Source organism: Sturnus vulgaris, chromosome 15, assembly GCF_052056855.1.
Source record: "Sturnus vulgaris isolate bStuVul1 chromosome 15, bStuVul1.hap1, whole genome shotgun sequence".
Taxonomy (NCBI): Eukaryota; Metazoa; Chordata; class Aves; order Passeriformes; family Sturnidae; genus Sturnus; species Sturnus vulgaris.
Window position 1 is genome coordinate 17,739,666 of NC_142257.1, and position 21,393 is coordinate 17,761,058.

Consider the following 21,393-nt stretch of genomic DNA (forward strand, 5'->3'; position numbering starts at 1 on the left):
ATGTGAAATGATGCCATTTACTCGAGGATACATGTTACAATTTGAGGGATGGAGCATGCCTGGTAGGAGGCAGGATTGTCACAGAGTGTTTCTGCCCAGGATTCTCTCCCAGGTTCCAAGGGTCTGATGTTGGAGGCGTTCTGGATCTTGAGATAATATGTGGTATTGAAATAGCCAGAGAGTCCTTTGAGGTTATGAGTATATCCCATCAGAGACAGTTCCTTGTGCTGCCTCTGGCCTAACATGTGGAACGTGTTGGAAAAGAGTGGGTAACGTGCAGACTAATGAACATTTTTGCTGCTGTTTTGGGAGTGGTGTTGTGGGAGGGTGGCACTGCAGACTGCTTTCCATGTGTACTGTAGGATGTTTGTACCAGCTTCCACAGCTCTTGCCATGGTGGATCTGTGCTCCTCAATAGAGAGGAATTTTAAGGGCAGTTGAGGGGGTGGCTGTAATCTTGTTGTGTTTTTCTTCTCCTCCTTGTGCCGTTGCACGGTCAGTCTGGGTAGAGATGGTGTGTCCTGTTATCACACACGGCTCGTTCTGGTGTCTGGATGTACACATCAAACTTGCACATCTACAGATCATCCCAGCTCTGGTTTTCGATTGTAGAAATCCTTTTACCCAGTTGGCCTTTGAATGGATTTGTGCGTCATCTGTTGTTGTGGTGTCTTGAAGGAGAGGATCAGTGGGGACTGGGATCCGTATTGTTCATGACTCTAATTGCAGAATCTTTGAGAACTCGATTTTTACTTGAAAATGCTGAAAACTCACAAAGCATCCTGTCACGTGGGAAATGTCAAAGAATCACAGACTGCATTCGCAGCAGTCTGTACATTTTTTAATGCCAGACATGGAGCAAGGGGAGGATTTGAATACATCCTCGGGGAGGAAATGGAGAATGTCTGTTTAGCTGTGTAGATCCCAGTTCCCAAAGTGCAAAATACGAGATGATAGTAGAATACATCAGGAATGGTTCTGGCACAGAGTGCTTCTCTCCTGGGATCCTATCAGGACACTCAGAAGTTCTGCCTATCTTAGGGCACTGTTTTATATTCTGGTATTGCTGCTTGTGAAGACATCTGCCCCACGTGCCTTTAACTACTTCAGTTCGACTTGCAATGTTCCTGGTCAAAGAGAACCTTTTTGAAATTTGGACCATATTGCCCAGTCTTCTCTGCATCTTTCCCTCATTACCTCTCTGCTCGTAGTCTTGCTAGATGGCTCTTGGTTTTCAAGATATTGCCAAAACTTGCATTTCAGTATGACAACAGAATGAGACGGTCTTTTTTTTTTTATTCTCCTCTCTAGCAAACTACCCATGATTTCGTTTTGCTGGGTTTTTTTGTTGTTGTATTTATTTCGTGTCTCTCATTGGCAACGTGGCAGATATTTGGGCCATTCCCCATCATTGTGGGGGACGTTTATTCCTCTCTTCTAAGGTTTATTTTGAGAGAATTTCTGTAGCTTACAGGTCAGCTTCCTTCTTCCCCAGTGAGAGAAGTGCATAATGAGCCCTGCAGGCCGTCCAGTTTTTGTGGAACATAAGTGATTGCTTTCTGTCGCGCCACCTCAGAAACATTAATAATTTTAAGGGTAAATATCTTTTGAAACGGAACTCCCTGTCCCGAAAATATTTCCTTTCTGAAGAAGGAACGTGCTCAGAAGAGGTAAGCCATACACTGAATGTGGATGTTCTTGAGACCAGTGTACTTCAGTTTCTGTTCAGCTATGGCATCATTTTGTTGAATCAGAGAATGTTCACCCTATTGGACCAAGAAAGCAGCCGTTATCTGCTCAGATTCATTTTCTGATGGTTCCTGGCAGAGCCTGAGTGAATGAGAGTAAGCGGGAATGGAGGAGGAACCAGAATTCATTTCACTGAACACACGTGTAAGAAATCAAGGGAGTGTTCTCAGAGGCATTGTTGTGATGTTATCTTCGTGGCTTTTGTTTGCCTGTGTGACAAGTGGATCATTCTAGAGCGAGTGAGATTTTCCGTGGTTCCTCCCAGATACCGAGGTTCTTGGTGTGTTGTCTAGGCAGTGAGTGCCTGCCAGAAAGGAAGAGAAGAACTTTGAACTTGCCAGTGGAGAGTGAGTCAGGAAGGACTGAGATGCATGACGAGTCCTCAGGAGCTGTGGTTGTCCAGTGCTTTTCTAAGTCTCTAAGGAAGGTTATCATGCTGGGTTTGAGTTCCCGAATGGGCAAATTCCCTGGTTTGTTTGAACTCTTTCACCCCCTCTATCCAGAGATATCCCAAAAACTGTGAATTCAGTTTCTGTGTCAGAGAATGGTGGAACGTCTTTTGATGTAGCAGAGCTGTTCTTTGCCATCTGAGTGCCTTGCTGTGTTATTACTGGAGTCTGTAGACTGTGGCCATTTTCCTGGAGAGACGGGAAGTTGCAGGTGCATGGACAGCAAGTAGGTTTCTCCCTCTCCACATGGAGAGGAGGTGTAGGGCAGAGAAATGAGACTCTTGCCCAAGGGCATGCCTGTGGTTCATGACAGATGTGCTGAAAGTATTTTAAAAAAATTTTGTTCAAGGAAGGAATGTCCAGAATATGTAAGTGTGGAAGTAGAAGGGGAGGCAACGAGACAGGAGGAGAAGAAGAGACTAGAGAAAGGAGGGAGAATATAGAAAGAAGTTTGAAAAAACCAACAAATCCCAACCAAACAAAGAGGTACATGAAGGAGTAAGGTAAAAGTAGAAGAAAGAGAGATGTTCCCAAACTACATTGCGAGGATTTGGAAAATATTTTAATGAGGGAAAAACCCCCATCCGAATAGACAAAATGGAAATGTGTGGTGAGGGGGGAAAGACCTAGGACAGGGATGAGCAGGAACGAAAAGACATAGAAAGAGGAAAGAGAAAAAAGAAAGAGAAGGGAAACGGGAAAATGGATATAGCATAAGCACAATAATTATAATAATAATAATAGTAGTAGTAAAGACAATAATGAACCCAGGTAAATAAAAGTAAAATCAGAATGAAAGAAAGAAATGAAGGACAGAATGGAAACGTAAAAGAGACGATAACAGAGCTGAGCAGCACGCACCAATATCGTCTGTAGATATGGAGCGGAGTTGGTTCCTAACAGCCTTGGTTAGAGTAGCAGAGCTCTCCAGCAATGACACTCCGTAATTAGCGCTGATGGTTCCGCATTTTATGGTCTCGGCGGCGCCAGAGAAAACTGACGAACGATCAGTGCGGCTAAAGAACACAGGAGGGTGGGAAGAGATGGGAAAGGAATGGAAAGAAGGAAGAGTGGCGTAAGAAGGAAGAAAAAGATGAGAGAGAAGGAAGAAAGAGAAAAGAGTGCAAAGAAAATAAGGAAAGAAAAACGAAACATGACCAAAAAGAAGAAAATGGAGGAAGCAAGAGAAATGTAAAAGGATGGAAAGAAAATAGAAATGAATGGTTATTTACAAAGAAAGAGGAAGATATAAGAGGAAAGAAGAGCACGACAGCAGGACGCGGCAGAAAACATACAGACCGTGGGGTGAGCAGCGCGGGCAAATTGCGGAGCGTGTGAGGCGGCGGAGCAGCGCACGGTGTCGCTGCAGGCTCAGGAACGGCGTGTGGGCGGCTCCGCCCCGGTGCGGCGGAGAGCCCGGCTGTGAGCGCGGGGGGGCGGCGCGGGCCGGGCAGCAGAGCCGGTGCGTCCGGGCGGCGGCGGGGAGCCGTGCGGGGCCCGTGCCGGGGCCGGCAGGCAGAGCTACAAGGGCGGCGAGAGCAGCGGCAGGGATGGAGGAGCGTTGTTGTGCGGCGGTGCGGGTGCTGGTGCTGCAGGCGGCCTGGGCGCTGGCGGGCGGGCAGGTGCGGTACTCGGTGCCGGAGGAAGCCAAGGCCGGCACGGTGGTGGGCCGTCTGGCGCAGGACCTGGGCCTGGAGGCGGGCGAGGCGGAGGCGCGGCGGCTGCGGCTGGTGGCGCAGGGCCGGCGGGCGAGCGTGGAGGTGAGCGGGGCGAGCGGCGCGCTGCTGGTGAGCTCGCGGCTCGACCGGGAGGAGCTGTGCGGCAAGAGCTCGCCGTGCGCGCTGCGCCTGGAGGTGCTGCTGGATCGGCCGCTGCGCGTCTTCCATGTGCAGCTGGAGGTCACCGACATCAACGACAATGCGCCCATTTTCCCCGCCGCCCGAAAAAATCTCAGCATTGCCGAATTCAACACACTGCCCGGGTCTCGTTTCCCGCTGGAGGGCGCGTCGGATGCGGATATCGGAGCGAACGCGCAGCTGTCCTACACACTCAGCCCCAGCGAGCATTTTTCTGTGGATTTACAAAAATCGAATGATGGAAATATTGAACCTGAACTCGTATTAACGAAATCTCTGGACAGGGAGACGATTCCCGTGCACAGGTTGGTGCTGACGGCGAGTGACGGGGGCCGGCCGTCTCTGACCGGCACCATGGAGTTGGTGATCTCGGTGGTGGATGCGAACGACAACGCGCCCCAGTTCAACCAGTCAGTGTATAAAGTGCAGCTGCCGGAGAACGCTGCGGTGGGGACGCTGGTGACGCGGGTGAATGCCACTGATGCAGACGAGGGAATTAACAGTGAAATAAGCTATGCCGTGACGAACTTCATTCCGCCGAGTGGAAAAGATGTAATTTCCATCAATCCGAATACCGGGGAGATTCACCTCACAGGAGCCCTGGACTTCGAGGAAGTCAGTGTATTCAATTTCCGTATTGAAGCGAGAGATCAAGGAACACCGTCGCTGTCGGGTCACTGCAAGGTGGTGCTGGAGGTGGTGGACGTGAACGACAACGCGCCCGAGGTGTGGGTGACGTCGCTGTCGGTGCCGGTGTCGGAGGACGCGTCGGTGGGGACGGTGGTGGCCCTGCTGAGCGTGTCGGACCGAGACTCGGGGGCGAACGGGCGCGTGCGGTGCTGGGTGTGGCCGGCGTCGCCGTTCGGTCTGGAGGCGACGTTCGCGGGCTCGTACTCGCTGGTGCTGCGCGAGGCGCTGGACCGGGAGCGGGTGTCGGAGTACGAGGTGGAGGTGCGTGCGGAGGACGGCGGGGCGCCGGCGCTGCGCGCCAGGCGCGGTCTGCGGGTGCCGGTGTCGGACGTGAACGACAACGCGCCCGCGTTCGCGCAGGCCGTGTACACGGTGCTGGCGCGGGAGAACAACTTGGCGGGCGCGGAGCTGGCGCGGCTGTGGGCGCGGGACCCGGACGAGGCGGGCAACGGGCGCGTGAGCTACTCGGTGTGGGAGGGCGGCGTGGGCGCGGGCAGCGGGGCCGCGGGTTCGAGCGGGTGGCGTGCGGCGTCGAGCTACGTGTCGGTGGACGCGGAGAGCGGGCGCCTGTGGGCGCTGCAGCCCTTGGACTACGAGGAGCTGCAGGTGCTGCAGTTCGAGGTGCGCGCGGTGGACGCGGGCGAGCCGCCGCTGTGCGGCAACGCCACGGTGCAGCTCTTCGTGCTGGACGAGAACGACAACGCGCCGGCGCTGCTGCCGCCCGCGGGCTCGGCGCCGGAGGCGGGCGGCGTGGCGGCCGAGGCGTCGTCGTTGTCGTCGGTGCCGGGTTCGGAGTCGGTGTCGGGCACGCTGTGGGCGTGGGCGGCGTGGGGGACGCCGGCGGGCCAGGTGGTGGCGAAGATCCGCGCCGTGGACGCCGACTCGGGCTACAACGCGTGGCTGCGCTACGAGCTGTGGGAGCCGCGGGGCAAGGGCCCGTTCCGCGTGGGGCTCTACAGCGGCGAGGTGAGCACGGCGCGGCCGCTGGACGAGGCGGACGGCCCTCGCCACAGGCTGCTGATCGTCGTGCGCGACCACGGCGAGCCGGCGCGCTCGGCCACGGCCACGCTCAGCGTGTCGCTGCTCGAGGCGGCCGAGGCGGCGCTGGCCGCGGGATCGTCGTCATCGTCGTCATTGTCGCGGTCGTCGGTGGGCGTGGATGTCGGCGCGGGTGCGGCGAGCGCGGCGACGAACGTGTGGCTGGTGGTGGCGATCTGCGCCGTGTCGAGCGTGTTCCTGCTGGCGCTGGTGCTGTACGGGGCGTCGCGCTGGGCGCCGCGGGCTGCCGTGCTGTCGGGGCCCGGGCCCACGACGCTGGTGTGCGCCAGCGAAGTGGGCAGCTGGTCGTACTCGCAGCGCCACAGCCGCAGCCTGTGCGTGGCGGACGGCGCGGCCAAGAGCGACCTCATGGTTTTCAGCCCCAACTTCCCTCTTCCTCCACCACCCGGCCCCTCGGCCAAGGACACGCAGCCGGAGCCGTCCGCTCTCCTCGATACGGTCAGTGGCCCTCCCTTGCTCTCATTTGTCCCTTCACTAGCACCTTTCTCCCCTCTCTGCCCAGTCCCTCCCGCCCCCTTTTGCCGTTGTGGTTTGTTGCCGGGGTCTATCCCCCCGGCCAAGGGACGATCGATATTTGTGGAGTGCTTAAACATGTGAATTCTATCTCTGCATCGGTTCCGTGCTCCTGCTCGTGTACTGAGGTGATGAAGGTGGTGGAGTGGAAACAAAGGCATTAGCGCTCTCCGCAGCTGGTATTGTCCGTAGTTGTGGTTTTCTGTTCTTGCTATGGTATCTCGCGCAGAATGAAATCATTGTCCCTTGCGATAAGAGGTGTCCCGAAGTGCCTGCTTTGCAGAATGTTGCATCCTCTCTGGTGGGTAGCGTTTGCACTGGACCTCATTTCATGAGTGGAAAGACATGCAGGCTGTGGTGTTCACAGTTGCCAGGCGTTAGTGGACAGCCTTGTGTTTAGATTTTGTTTTCTAACGAGAATTGACTTCTGCCTCTTTGATTCTACTCTCTAAGAATTTGATGCAATGTGAAAATTTGGACTTGATCGTTTTGTCAGTCACTGGAAGGATAAACTGGTAAAAATTATTCTAACGCTAAAGTCATTATGAAATGGGAAGGTGTGGTGAGGATTTCTTATGATCTAGTCCCAAGGATCTTGTTACTCTGCTTGGTCTTATCTTCTGATTGAGGAGTGTTCTCCAATGGCAGGTGTTAGAAACTGGAATTTTCTTTCCCTTGCTCCCTTGTTCCTCGGGTTGTGAATGCACTTTCCTGACCAGAAAACTAGTATGAAATACCGCGTAGTCTCTGGATGTTGTATGAAATGCATATCAATAGAAGCACCGTGTCAAAGCGTAGAAATAGCCTCTTAGAAAGTAAAGAAACAATTCAGAGAATAACCGCTACCAACAAAACCGCAGCCAATTTCTCCTACACAGTCAATAGAATCCATTATGGTGTTGTGCTTATCAGCATTTTTGTTCTTATCTCAGTGCATGTAATGAGGTGGTGAGTGTCGTCTTTGGGCACTCGAGTTCCCCTTTTTGTGCACTTGAACCTGGTGGAGATGGTGTGTCCTGTTGTCACACATGTACCTGCACGCCAGTACAAGCCAGGGCAAACCGTGCAGAGCATCACAGCTCAAAGTTTCTGCAGTACAAATTCTCTGTGTTGTACTTGCTGGAGCACTTGTGCTACGTTATTTAGCGTGGTTCTCTTGAAGAGCAAAATCCACGTATGCCGATTCCAACCATGTTGTGGTCACAGAGTCTCTAAGAATGCTAATATTCAGGTCTGTTCTATTTCCATGTGAGATTGCTACAAAGAAGCAGAGTGTTCTTGGTGAAGTTCATGCAGGTGGGAGGAGCCTGTTGAAGACCTTGTAGTTTTGAGGAGTTTTACGTGCTCTTTGTGGTGATCATGAGGGAAGGTGACGTGGTCCAAGGCCTAGATCCTATGCAGAGTGTGATTTACAGATCGGACACTTTGCTGTAGTTGAGAAATGTTTGCTATTTTGGTGATGATTGTTGGAATAGCATCAAGAAGGGCCTGGACCTGTACGATGGGGAGGGGTGGTTTGAGTGGGGAAGAGTGTTGCCTCAGGGGCAAGGAGATGTTGAGTAGAACGTGGTCGGTGTCATTGTGGATGAAATGGAGAATGTTTGCTTAGGTGTAGAGTTCTCATTTCCCATGTCGCAGCATAGAGGATGCCAATGAAAAATACTGAGAAAGAGTCCAGCACACACCGCTGCTCTTCTGGGATCTTCTTAGGACGTCCAGGGCATCCTTGAGCTCTGTTGTTTTATGTGATGTTACTGCTTATGAAAGACATGTATTGCAGGTACCTTTACTACTTGTCTTTGTTGTGGGATGTCGTTGGACAAACAAAAGCTTTTTGAAATCTGTGATTGTGCCAGCCTTCTCAGAATGTTGCCCGGGTAATTTCTCTGATCTTGGTGTTACTAGGGAGGGCAAGATGTGATCTCTGTATTCAAGGTGTGGTCAAAGCTGGCATTTTAATTACAGTGAGACACGTTGCTTTGGTTTCTTCTCTTGTCTCAGGGAGAACACGCACTCTTTTTTCTTCTCTGACATGGGCAATGTGTAACAGCGGATGAGATGCAGATGGTGAAATATTGGCAGCTGTCAGGTGGCAGATGTTTAGACAGTAATCCATTGGTCTTGGGGAAAGTTTTCCCCCTCTCTCGAGCTGAGGCTGCATTTGAGAATTTATCACAAACTTTCAGGTGTCCCTCCAGCTTCCCCAATGATAGAAGTGCAAAAGGAAGTATTACTCATCGTCACTGTTTTTCAAAGCTCTTGGTGAATGTAAGTAATTTTTTTTCCTGTCCAGTATGTTGCAAAATTACTCATATCATTAGGGGACCATGTTCCTTAAAATCCATTCTCCTGTTCTGAAAAGGTTTCTTTTTTGGAAGATGACGCCAGTGATGCTGCAGGTGAGTTGCTTGTACCTGAAGAGGCTGTGTGTGAGAGACAGGTGTGCGTTGGTTCCTGTTCAGCTGTGGTATCTTGATATTGGATCGACTGAATATTGCCTGGATTGAAATGCCTGTAGGTTAAGAGCTGCACTGCCTGCTCTCGTTCCTTTCCTGTTGCTTCCTTGCACAGGGTGAACACGTGGAAGGAAGCAAGAAGAGATGGAGAAATGACATCAATGCCTTTCTTGAATTAGATGTGTTTGGCATACAGCAGATTTTCTCAGTGACAATGCCGTGGTGTCACACTTGTGGCTTTTAGTTGGCAGTGCAGGTGGAACATGAGTCATAAGGAGTAACCCCTGATTATATTGGAAGAATATATGAGGCATATGTGAAGTGCTCGGGCGCTGTGGTTGCCTGGAGTTTTTGCAGCATTTTTGGATGATTGGTATGCTGTGCTGTGATGGCTTTGAGTTCCCAAATGAGAAATTCCCTTGAGTTTTTTGTAATATGTGGTGCACTTTTAAATTCGATATCGCGGTAGCTGGGGTTTGGGATTCTGTTCCAGTCGGTAGAACACTGATGGGAAAAAAAAAAAAAAAAAAAAAAAAAAAAAAAGGCAATTGAGGAATCGAACGAAACCGGAATGAGAGCTCTTTGGAAAAGGTGTTTACATCCTTCATTGCATGTAAGCTGTAAACATTTGGAAAGTCTTTTGGTACAGATAGAAAATAAGAATGGAGAGACACGGATGGAAATGAAGAGGAAGTGAAGTAAAAAGAGCAGGAAAGAGAAGATACAGGGAAGGAGAACGAGAAAAGATAAAAGAAAGAAAGGGGAAGAGGTAAAGAGATCAGCATAAGGAGATGAAGATTTAAAAGAAAGGAAGGAATCCATGCAAGTCCAAACCAAGCGAGCAAGCAAGAAAGAACAGAAGACACTGTAAAGGACCAGCACCCACCGAGATTTTCTCTAGACGCTGAACGGAGTTGGTCGCTGACATCCTCACTGCTGGTGAGAGCAGCGCGATCTGGAGCTGATGGTGCATAATTACGATTGCTGATGACTCCGATTTGATGGTCTCAGGATGGGCACTGGAGGCGACTGGAGACCTGCCAGCGAGGGTAGAGACGAGAGAAGGGTGGGAAAAGAAAGGAAAGGGAAGAAAGAAGACAGGGAATTATGAGAGAGCACGAAGTACAAAGAGGGAAAGAGGCAGAAAAGAGAAGGGAAAATCAAAAAGTATCCAAGAGAGAAAACGGAAGGAAAGAAGAAATACATGGAAAAACATTCAGACGAGAAAAAGAACGAAAGAAATCTGAACAAGGAATTAGTAGGCGATAAGGAAAAAGAAGTAAAAGAAAGAAGAGCACCGTAAGGCGGAAAGGCAGACGAGATTGCCATCCGCGAGGCGGCGGGGCAGGCACTGTCTCGGAGCGTGTGAGGCGGCGGAGCAGCGCACGGTGTCGCTGCAGGCTCAGGAACGGCGTGTGGGCGCTCCGCCCCGGTGCGGCGGAGAGCCCGGCTGTGAGCGCGGGGGGGCGGCGCGGGCCGGGCAGCAGAGCCGGTGCGTCCGGGCGGCGGCGGGGAGCCGTGCGGGGCCCGTGCCGGGGCCGGCAGGCAGAGGCAGAGGCAGAGCTACAAGGGCGGCGAGAGCAGCGGCAGGGATGGAGGAGCGTTGTTGTGCGGCGGTGCGGGTGCTGGTGCTGCAGGCGGCCTGGGCGCTGGCGGGCGGGCAGGTGCGGTACTCGGTGCCGGAGGAAGCCAAGGCCGGCACGGTGGTGGGCCGTCTGGCGCAGGACCTGGGCCTGGAGGCGGGCGAGGCGGAGGCGCGGCGTCTGCGGCTGGTGGCACAGGGCCGGCGGGCGAGCGTGGAGGTGAGCGGGGCGAGCGGCGCGCTGCTGGTGAGCTCGCGGCTCGACCGGGAGGAGCTGTGCGGCAAGAGCTCGCCGTGCGCGCTGCGCCTGGAGGTGCTGCTGGATCGGCCGCTGCGCGTCTTCCATGTGCAGCTGGAGGTCACCGACATCAACGACAATGCCCCCATCTTCCCCTCCGCCCGAAAAAACCTCAGCATCGCGGAATTCACCACTCTGCCGGGGTCTCGTTTCCCGCTGGAGGGCGCGTCGGATGCGGATATCGGAGCGAACGCGCAGCTCTCCTACACACTCAGCCCCAGCGAGCATTTTAGAATCGAGGAAGAAAACAGTAACGCTCGCACTAAGTCCTTGTTTCTGATACTCACGAAATCTCTGGATCGTGAGACAATTCCCGTGCACCGCTTGGTGTTGACTGCGACTGACGGGGGCCGGCCGTCTTTGTCTGGCACCATGGAGCTGGTGATCTCGGTGCTAGACGTGAACGACAACGCACCGCAGTTCAACCAGTCGGTATATAGCGTAGTTTTGCCCGAAGACGCATTAGAGGGGACCCTTGTAGCGCGGGTGAACGCCACGGATTCCGACACAGGAATATACGGTGACATAATATATGAAATTGATACTGTTGTTCCCCCTTCAGCAGCAGATTTATTCAGTATCGATGCAAATAGTGGAGAGATCAGACTGACTGGCGCCCTGGATTTCGAGGCAGTTACTTTATACGAATTACACATTAAAGGAGCAGATAAGGGGACGCCGCCGCTTACGGGTCACTGCAAGGTGGTGCTGGACGTGCTGGACGTGAACGACAACGCGCCCGAGGTGTGGGTGACGTCGCTATCGGTGCCGGTGTCGGAGGACGCGTCGGTGGGGACGGTGGTGGCCCTGCTGAGCGTGTCGGACCGAGACTCGGGGGCGAACGGGCGCGTGCGGTGCTGGGTGTGGCCGGCGTCGCCGTTCGGTCTGGAGGCGACGTTCGCGGGCTCGTACTCGCTGGTGCTGCGCGAGGCACTGGACCGGGAGCGGGTGTCGGAGTACGAGGTGGAGGTGCGTGCGGAGGACGGCGGGGCGCCGGCGTTGCGCGCCAGGCGCGGTCTGCGGGTGCCGGTGTCGGACGTGAACGACAACGCGCCCGCGTTCGCGCAGGCCGTGTACACGGTGCTGGCGCGGGAGAACAACTTGGCGGGCGCGGAGCTGGCGCGGCTGTGGGCGCGGGACCCGGACGAGGCGGGCAACGGGCGCGTGAGCTACTCGGTGTGGGAGGGCGGCGTGGGCGCGGGCGGCGGGGCCGCGGGTTCGAGCGGGTGGCGTGCGGCGTCGAGCTACGTGTCGGTGGACGCGGAGAGCGGGCGGCTGTGGGCGCTGCAGCCCTTGGACTACGAGGAGCTGCAGGTGCTGCAGTTCGAGGTGCGCGCGGTGGACGCGGGCGAGCCGCCGCTGTGCGGCAACGCCACGGTGCAGCTCTTCGTGCTGGACGAGAACGACAACGCGCCGGCGCTGCTGCCGCCCGCGGGCTCGGCGCCGGAGGCGGGCGGCGCGGCGGCCGAGGCGTCGTCGTTGTCGTCGGTGCCGGGTTCGGAGTCGGTGTCGGGCACGCTGTGGGCGTGGGCGGCGTGGGGGGCGCCGGCGGGCCAGGTGGTGGCGAAGATCCGCGCCGTGGACGCCGACTCGGGCTACAACGCGTGGCTGCGCTACGAGCTGTGGGAGCCGCGGGGCAAGGGCCCGTTCCGCGTGGGGCTCTACAGCGGCGAGGTGAGCACGGCGCGGCCGCTGGACGAGGCGGACGGCCCTCGCCACAGGCTGCTGATCGTCGTGCGCGACCACGGCGAGCCGGCGCGCTCGGCCACGGCCACGCTCAGCGTGTCGCTGCTCGAGGCGGCCGAGGCGGCGCTGGCCGCTGGATCGTCGTCGTCGTCATTGTCGCGGTCGTCGGTGGGCGTGGATATCGGCGCGGGTGCGGCGAGCGCGGCGACGAACGTGTGGCTGGTGGTGGCGATCTGCGCCGTGTCGAGCGTGTTCCTGCTGGCGCTGGTGCTGTACGGGGCGTCGCGCTGGGCGCCGCGGGCGGCCGTGCTGTCAGGACCCGGGCCCACGACGCTGGTGTGCGCCAGCGAAGTGGGCAGCTGGTCGTACTCGCAGCGCCACAGCCGCAGCCTGTGCGTGGCCGACGGCGCGGCCAAGAGCGACCTCATGGTTTTCAGCCCCAACTTCCCTCCTCCTCCACCGCCGCCCGGCCCCGCGGCCAAGGACACGCAGCCGGAGCCGTCCGCTCTCCTCGACACGGTCAGTGGCGCTGCCTTACTCTCTTCTTTCACCCGTTCTTAAGTCTTTTGTCCTTCCGGCCGTGCAGTCTCTATGGAAATCCGCGCTCGGTTACCGCGGCCCGAGAGTGATGAATGCTTGACGGGTGCTTAAGAATATCAACGGTTCGTTTGTACCTGCTGTGGGTGGGAAATTACTGTAGTCTGGGCTCTCGGATTAGTTAGGGTGCCTAGCTGGTTTTGCTGTTCTGTGTGTGTGGTTCTCCCTTGGAATGAAATAATTTTCATAGCCATAAGAGATGTCAGGAGATGTCAGTTTTGCGGATAAAATTTTTGGTTTCTCGTGTGTAGCGTTTCCACCCGAGCTTGATTGACTGGTTGCAAGGACACTCAATCTATGGTGATTAATGTCCCCCAGGTACCATGCACCACTTTTTTCCCTTTTTATCTGCCGACCTTGTAAGTGTTAGACTGTTTAATTTTCGAAATCTTTCTCCCTTCTTTTCCCTCTGCAAGGGATTTGATGCAAGATGACAACTAGAATTTAAAGGAAAAATTCCCCTTTTGGTTTCTTCAACAGAGTCGTTAAGAAAGTAGGGAAGGCAGTGGGAACTTCCGCTCGCGTCATTTTTTGAGGTGTCTTCTTGCTTTGCTTTATATCATAAAGTTTCGGGCAGAGGAATATGCCCTGCGGGAAACTGTTACAAAGGTGAAAAGAGTGTGCCTCGAGCTAAATGTTAGAAAGGGGCACTTTATTTTTCTTCTGCCCATGTTCCCTTGGTTGAGGAATTGTGTTGCTGGCCGGAGAAGTAACTTGAAAAGCACTGGCCTGTTTGATGGTATTGCAAAATTTCCATGGAGTGCCACATTGTTTCAAAAGCCTACTAAGGGTTCAGGAGAGGCCAGAAAGCCCCAGTCCAACTGTTGGTGATTAAATGCTGCTAATTCCGTCTCCTGCCCCTGGGACTCAATATCCCCAGGTATCTTTCCCTAGTTTTAAGCTGCAACGATGGCCACATTAGTGGTGGGATATTGTTTTGTTGTCATGGTGTTGGGATATGTGTACGTGCATGTCAAACCCTGCACAGCAGCACAGCCTTGGTGTTCTATGGTAAAATTTCTCCCAGCTATTTGATATCATTGTTGCTGTTGTGTATAGGCAATTTAGTTTGGTTCCCTTGAATAATAAATCCATGTTGACAGGGATCGGAGCTCACAGCTCTAATCACAGAATCTCGAAGAACTCGAATGTACAACTCGGTTGTATTTCCATATGAGTTTGCTGAAAGGGCAAAAAAATACTTTGGGTGAAGTTCCAAAATCTAGGAAGTCTGTTTACTAGACAGTGGGTGTCTGTGCAGGCCTCTGTAAACTCCTAGTGCTGATCATGAGGGAAGACGAGGATATGCAAAGGCCTGGGTCATGGTCAGAGTGGGGTTTACAGCTGGAGCATGATATTAAGGTGGAGCAGTGTCTGAATATTCTGGCAGTGGTCCTGCAAGTGGCGCTGAGTGGGATATGAAAATGCATCACAGGGAGAGTGGCCATAAGTAGAGGACAGTCTGGACTGATGGGAATGAAGATCCTGAGTAGGATATGGTCTGCATCACTGGGGAAAAAGTCGAGAACATTTCTTTAGATATGGAGATTTCAATTCCCACGGCATGAGAGACAGGATTTCTGTAGAAAACTTTGGAACTGTCCCAGCACCCAATGCTGCTTGCCTGGGATGCTGTCAGGAGCTCCAGAAGTTCTGCATATCTTATGGTGCTGTTGTTCTTCGTGGCATTGCTGTTTGGGACATATCTGCCATGCTCGGCTTCAATTAATTGCTGTTGATTTGGAATGTTGTTGCACAAATAGAAGCTTTTGGAAATTTGGATGATGCTGCTGAACCACCTCTGAACCCCTCCTTGGTTACCTCTGCCCTGGGAAGGGAAAGAAAGGGGAGCATGGGATCATCAGGAATTTTTCTCTCTCCTTTCTCCAACCCTGCCGATCCTTGTGTTTTGTTTTATTTCTCTCACATATACATGGTGTTGGAAGAGTGGATAAGGTGCAGACTGCTGAATTTTGACAGCTGTCAAGTGTCAGGTACTTGAGCCATTTCCTAGCAGTGTGGGGGATGTCTACTTTGCTCTTCTAAGTTTCACTTTGAGAGATTGTCCTTAGCTTTCAAGCGTTCTTCTTTGCTTCTCCTGTGATAGAAGTGCATAAGAGACACTTTGCAGTGTCCAGTTTCTGCGGAATAAGCAGAAACTTTTGTTTCTGTCCAACTTGCCCAGAAAAACGGATCATGTTAACTGAAAATGTAATTTACAATGAATACTCGTGTTCTCAAAATATTTCATTTTCTGAAGAAGAACTAATCAGTGATGCTACAGGTAAGTCACTTGCACATAAAGTGGATGAATCTGAGGGATAGATGTAGTTCTACTTCTTTTCAGTTGTGGTATCTTTATGTTGGGTTGACCAAATACTGACTCCTGGATGAGCACAGCACCGCTGTCTGTGTTTGTTCTTTTCCTGCTGCTTCCAGGCACATCCCGATTGTGTGGCTCCCAGCAGGGATGGAGGAAGAACCACAATGCGTTTCGTGGAGTTGCTGTGTTGGGAGTTAAGGGGATGTTCTTAGTGAAAATGCCGTGGTGTTATCTTCATGGTTTCAGTCTGGCTGCATGTCAGGTTGTTCACGCTGATGAAGCCGAGGCGTTTGGTGGGGACTTCTGTCGCTGGATACCGAGGTTCTCGGTGTGTTGTTGTGACAGTGCATGCCTGCGTGAAAGGGAAAGCAAGAGCTTTGCATTGATTGTACAAGTGGAAGATGAGGCACAAGAAAACTCTTCATTGAGATATAAGAAGAGTACGTGGAAGGTGTGGTTGCTTTTTCAGTATTCTTGGAGAATTTGAGCTTTTTGTAGTATGCACATATGTGCAAGTGTCTCGGGGCTTGATTACCGTGGGTTCTGTTCTTCTGTAGGAGAGCTCTTCTCTGCCATATGATGCTATGTGCACAGAAAGGATGAAAAGGAGAAAAGGAAGGAAGGAAGGAAGGAAGGAAGGAAGGAAGGAAGGAAGGAAGGAAGGAAGGAAGGAAGGACGGACGAATTTACTGGCATGTCACGGACGCTATCGCTGTGCACAGAAAGGGAGGAGGGCAAGAAAGGAGAACATCGAAGGACTGAGAGAAGAGAAAGAAAACAAAAAATGCGATAAAGTAATGACACAAGGAGGTAACTAAGGATGAAAAATGACAAAGAGAAGGAAGAAAGGAACAGCAAAGGAGATGAAAACTGCTCATTGACCTTACCTCTAATCGCTGGGCGAAGCTGGTTCCCAGCTGTCTCCGCCTCGATTAGAACACTCCGCGGTCCGCCGCTGATGCAACAGAGGAAGTGTTGGAGGGTCCGACTTGTTTTCTCTGCAGTTGGGCGCTGGAAGCGACGTGTGAGTTACCAGGAGGACGAAGGAGGGAAGAAAAGAAAAAAAAGCAAAAAAATAAAATGAAATGAAAGACAAGCAATATCGGAAGACACGCCTGGAAGAGATGCTCGCCGCGGGTCGAATGCGCGGCCGCTATTGCTAAATGTGTAGGGCGGCGGAGCAGCGCACGGTGTCGCTGCAGGCTCAGGAACGGCGTGTGGGCGGCTCCGCCCCGGTGCGGCGGAGAGCCCGGCTGTGAGCGCGGGGGGGCGGCGCGGGCCGGGCAGCAGAGCCGGTGCGTCCGGGCGGCGGCAGGGAGCCGTGCGGGGCCCGTGGCGGGGCCGGCAGGCAGAGGCACAGGCAGAGCTACAAGGGCGGCGAGAGCAGCGGCAGGGATGGAGGAGCGTTGTTGTGCGGCGGTGCGGGTGCTGGTGCTGCAGGCGGCCTGGGCGCTGGCGGGCGGGCAGGTGCGGTACTCGGTGCCGGAGGAAGCCAAGGCCGGCACGGTGGTGGGCCGTCTGGCGCAGGACCTGGGCCTGGAGGCGGGCGAGGCGGAGGCGCGGCGTCTGCGGCTGGTGGCGCAGGGCCGGCGGGCGAGCGTGGAGGTGAGCGGGGCGAGCGGCGCGCTGCTGGTGAGCTCGCGGCTCGACCGGGAGGAGCTGTGCGGCAAGAGCTCGCCGTGCGCGCTGCGCCTGGAGGTGCTGCTGGATCGGCCGCTGCGCGTCTTCCATGTGCAGCTGGAGGTCACCGATATCAACGACAATGCCCCCATCTTCCCCGCCGCCCGAAAAAACCTCAGCATCGCGGAATCATCGTTGCCGGGGTCTCGTTTCCCGCTGGAGGGCGCGTCGGATGCGGATATCGGCGCGAACGCGCAGCTCTCCTACACACTCAGCCCCAGCGAGCATTTTTCTCTGGATTTGCACCGAAATGAGGAATACCGAGAATCCTTATTCCTGGTGCTCACGAAATCTCTGGACCGTGAGACGATTCCTGTGCACCGATTGGTGCTGACGGCGAGTGACGGGGGTCGGCCGTCTCTGACAGGCACTATGGAGCTGGTGATCTTGGTGGTGGATGCGAACGACAACGCGCCCCAGTTCAACCAGTCGTTGTATAAAGTGCAGCTACCAGAGAATGCTGCGGTGGGGACGCTGTTGACGCGGGTGAATGCCACGGATGCCGATTTAGGGAGCAATGGTGAAGTGACATTTAGCGTGAGCAATATTTTTCCTGAAAATGGGATAAACATTTTCCTTTTAAATGGAAGGACGGGTGAAATTCATCTTGCGGGTACTGTAGACTATGAAGACATTCGTTCATTTGAGATCCAAATCGAAGCGCAAGATAAGGGGACGCCGCCGCTTTCGGGTCACTGCAAGGTGGTGTTGGAGGTGCTGGACGTGAACGACAACGCTCCGGAGGTGTGGGTGACGTCGCTGTCGGTGCCGGTGTCGGAGGACGCGTCGGTGGGGACGGTGGTGGCCCTGCTGAGCGTGTCGGACCGAGACTCGGGGGCGAACGGGCGCGTGCGGTGCTGGGTGTGGCCGGCGTCGCCGTTCGGTCTGGAGGCGACGTTCGCGGGCTCGTACTCGCTGGTGCTGCGCGAGGCGCTGGACCGGGAGCGGGTGTCGGAGTACGAGGTGGAGGTGCGTGCGGAGGACGGCGGGGCGCCGGCGCTGCGCGCCAGGCGCGGTCTGCGGGTGCCGGTGTCGGACGTGAACGACAACGCGCCCGCGTTCGCGCAGGCCGTGTACACGGTGCTGGCGCGGGAGAACAACTTGGCGGGCGCGGAGCTGGCGCGGCTGTGGGCGCGGGACCCGGACGAGGGGGGCAACGGGCGCGTGAGCTACTCGGTGTGGGAGGGCGGCGTGGGCGCGGGCGGCGGGGCCGCGGCTTCGAGCGGGTGGCGTGCGGCGTCGAGCTACGTGTCGGTGGACGCGGAGAGCGGGCGGCTGTGGGCGCTGCAGCCCTTGGACTACGAGGAGCTGCAGGTGCTGCAGTTCGAGGTGCGCGCGGTGGACGCGGGCGAGCCGCCGCTGTGCGGCAACGCCACGGTGCAGCTCTTCGTGCTGGACGAGAACGACAACGCGCCGGCGCTGCTGCCGCCCGCGGGCTCGGCGCCGGAGGCGGGCGCCGTGGCGGCCGAGGCGTCGTCGTTGTCGTCGGTGCCGGGTTCGGAGTCGGTGTCGGGCACGCTGTGGGCGTGGGCGGCGTGGGGGGCGCCGGCGGGCCAGGTGGTGGCGAAGATCCGCGCCGTGGACGCCGACTCGGGCTACAACGCGTGGCTGCGCTACGAGCTGTGGGAGCCGCGGGGCAAGGGCCCGTTCCGCGTGGGGCTCTACAGCGGCGAGGTGAGCACGGCGCGGCCGCTGGACGAGGCGGACGGCCCTCGCCACAGGCTGCTGATCGTCGTGCGCGACCACGGCGAGCCGGCGCGCTCGGCCACGGCCACGCTCAGCGTGTCGCTGCTCGAGGCGGCCGAGGCGGCGCTGGCCGCGGGATCGTCGTCGTCGTCGTCGTCAGGTTCGCGGTCGTCAGTGGGCGTGGATGTCGGCGCGGGTGCGGCGAGCGCGGCGACGAACGTGTGGCTGGTGGTGGCGATCTGCGCCGTGTCGAGCGTGTTCCTGCTGGCGCTGGTGCTGTACGGGGCGTCGCGCTGGGCGCCGCGGGCGGCCGTGCTGTCGGGGCCCGGGCCCACGACGCTGGTGTGCGCCAGCGAAGTGGGCAGCTGGTCGTACTCGCAGCGCCACAGCCGCAGCCTGTGCGTGGCGGACGGCGCGGCCAAGAGCGACCTCATGGTTTTCAGCCCCAACTTCCCTCCTCCTCCGCCGCCCGGCCCCGCGGCCAAGGACACGCAGCCGGAGCCGTCCTCTCTCCTCGACACGGTCAGTGGCCCTCCCTTGCTCTCATTTGTCCCTTCACTAACACCTTTCTCCCCTCTCTGCCCAGCCCCTCCCGCCCCCTTTTGCAGTTGTGGTTTGATGCCTGGGTCTATCCCCCCGGGCAAGGGACGATCGATATTTGTGGAGTGCTTAAACATGTGAATTCTATCTCTGCATCGGTTCCTGGAACCACCGTGCTCCTGCTCGTGTACTGAGGTGATGAAGGTGGTGGAGTGGAAACAAAGGCATTAGCGCTCTCCGCAGCTGGTATTGTCCGTAGTTGTGGTTTTCTGTTCTGGCTATGGTATCTCGCGCAGAGTGAAATCATTGTCCCTTGCGATAAGAGGTGTCCCGAAGTGCCTGCTTTGCAGAATATTGCATGCTCTCTTGTGGGTAGCGTTTGCACTGGACCTCATTTCATGAGTGGAAAGGCATGCAGGCTGTGGTGTTCACAGTTGCCAGGCGTTAGTGGACAGCCTTGTGTTTAGATTTTGTTTTCTAACGAGAATTGACTTCTGCCTCTTTGATTCTACTCTCTAAGAATTTGATGCAATGTGAAAATTTGGACTTGATCGTTTTGTCAGTCACTGGAAGGATAAACTGGTAAAAATTATTCTAACGCTAAAGTCATTATGAAATGGGAAGGTGTGGTGAGGATTTCTTATGATCTAGTCCCAAGGATCTTGTTACTCTGCTTGGTCTTATTATCTTCTGATTGAGGAGTGTTCTCCAATGGCAGGTGTTAGAAACTGGAATTTTCTTTCCCTTGCTCCCTTGTTCCTCGGGTTGTGAATGCACTTTCCTGACCAGAGAACTAGTATGAAATACCGCGTAGTCTCTGGATGTTGTATGAAATGCATATCAATAGAAGCACCGTGTCAAAAGCGTAGAAATAGCCTCTTAGAAAGCAAAGAAACAATTCAGAGAATAACCGCTACCAACAAAACCGCAGCCAATTTCTCCTACACAGTCAATAGAATCCATTATGGTGTTGTGCTTATCAGCATTTTTGTTCTTATCTCAGTGCATGTAATGAGGTGGTGAGTGTCGTCTTTGGGCACTCGAGTTCCCCTTTTTGTGCACTTGAACCTGGTGGAGATGGTGTGTCCTGTTGTCACACATGGCTTGTACTGGCGTGCAGGTACAGGGCAAACCGTGCAGAGCATCACAGCTCAAGGTTTCTGCAGTACAAATTCTCTGTGTTGCAGTTGCTGGAGCACTTGTGCTACGTTATTTAGCGTGGTTGTCTTGAAGAGCAAAATCCACGTATGCCGATTCCAACCATGTTGTGGTCACAGAGTCTCTAAGAATGCTAATATTCAGGTCTGTTCTATCTCCATGTGAGATTGCTACAAAGAAGCAAAGTGTTCTTGGTGAAGTTCATGCAGGTGGGAGGAGCCTGTTGAAGGCCTTGTAGTTTTGAGGAGTTTTACGTGCTCTTTGTGGTGATCATGAGGGAAGGTGACGTGGTCCAAGGCCTAGATCCTATGCAGAGTGTGATTTACAGATCGGACACGTTGCTGTAGTTGAGAAATGTTTGATATTTTGTTGATGATTGTTGGAATGGCATCAAGAAGGGCCTGGACCTGTACGATGGGGAGGGGCAGTTTGAGTGGGGAAGAGTGTTGCCTCAGGGGCAAGGAGATGTTGAGTAGAACGTGGTCGGTGTCATTGTGGATGAAATGGAGAATGTTTGCTTAGGTGTAGAGTTCTCATTTCCCATGTCGCAGCATAGAGGATGCCAATGAAAAATACTGAGAAAGAGTCCAGCACACACCGCTGCTCTTCTGGGATCTTCTTAGGACGTCCAGGGCATCCTTGAGCTCTGTTGTTTTATGTGATGTTACTGCTTGTAAAGGTACCTGCAATACATGTCTTTCATTACTTGTCTTTGTTGTTGGATGTCGTTGGACAAACAAAAACTTTTTGAAATTTGTGATTGTGCCAGCCTTCTCAGAATGTTGCCCGAGTAATTTCTCTGATCTTGGTGTTACTAGGGAGGGCAAGATGTGATCTCTGTATTCAAGGTGTGGTCAAAGCTGGCATTTTAATTACAGTGAGACACGTTGCTTTGGTTTCTTCTCTTGTCTCAGGGAGAACACGCACTCTTTTTTCTTCTCTGACATGGGCAATGTGTAACAGCGGATGAGATGCAGATGGTGAAATATTGGCAGCTGTCAGGTGGCAGATATTTAGACAGTAATCCATTGGTCTTGGGGAAAGTTTTTCCCCTCTCTCGAGCTGAGGCTG

The 21,393-nt window shown here is 54.5% G+C and overlaps 1 protein-coding gene across 5 annotated transcripts in view; it reads left to right on the top strand.

Moving 5' to 3' along the window:
• LOC106863975 (protocadherin alpha-C1) overlaps positions 1-21,393 on the top strand; it is a 134,480-nt gene that overhangs the window by 3,223 nt on the left and 109,864 nt on the right. For 2 of the 5 annotated variants that reach the window (XM_088173878.1, XM_088173879.1), the window contains exon 1: positions 3,734-6,241. The exons of 1 other annotated variant lie outside the window; for it this stretch is intronic. In XM_088173878.1, the coding sequence (XP_088030004.1) occupies positions 3,749-6,241 (2,493 nt within the window). In that variant the 5' untranslated portion in view covers positions 3,734-3,748. Of the gene's footprint in view, positions 1-3,733; positions 6,242-10,349; positions 12,858-16,638; positions 19,147-21,393 lie in introns of those variants that run through there. 2 more of the 5 variants (XM_088173881.1, XM_088173880.1) reach the window with 2 other exon arrangements.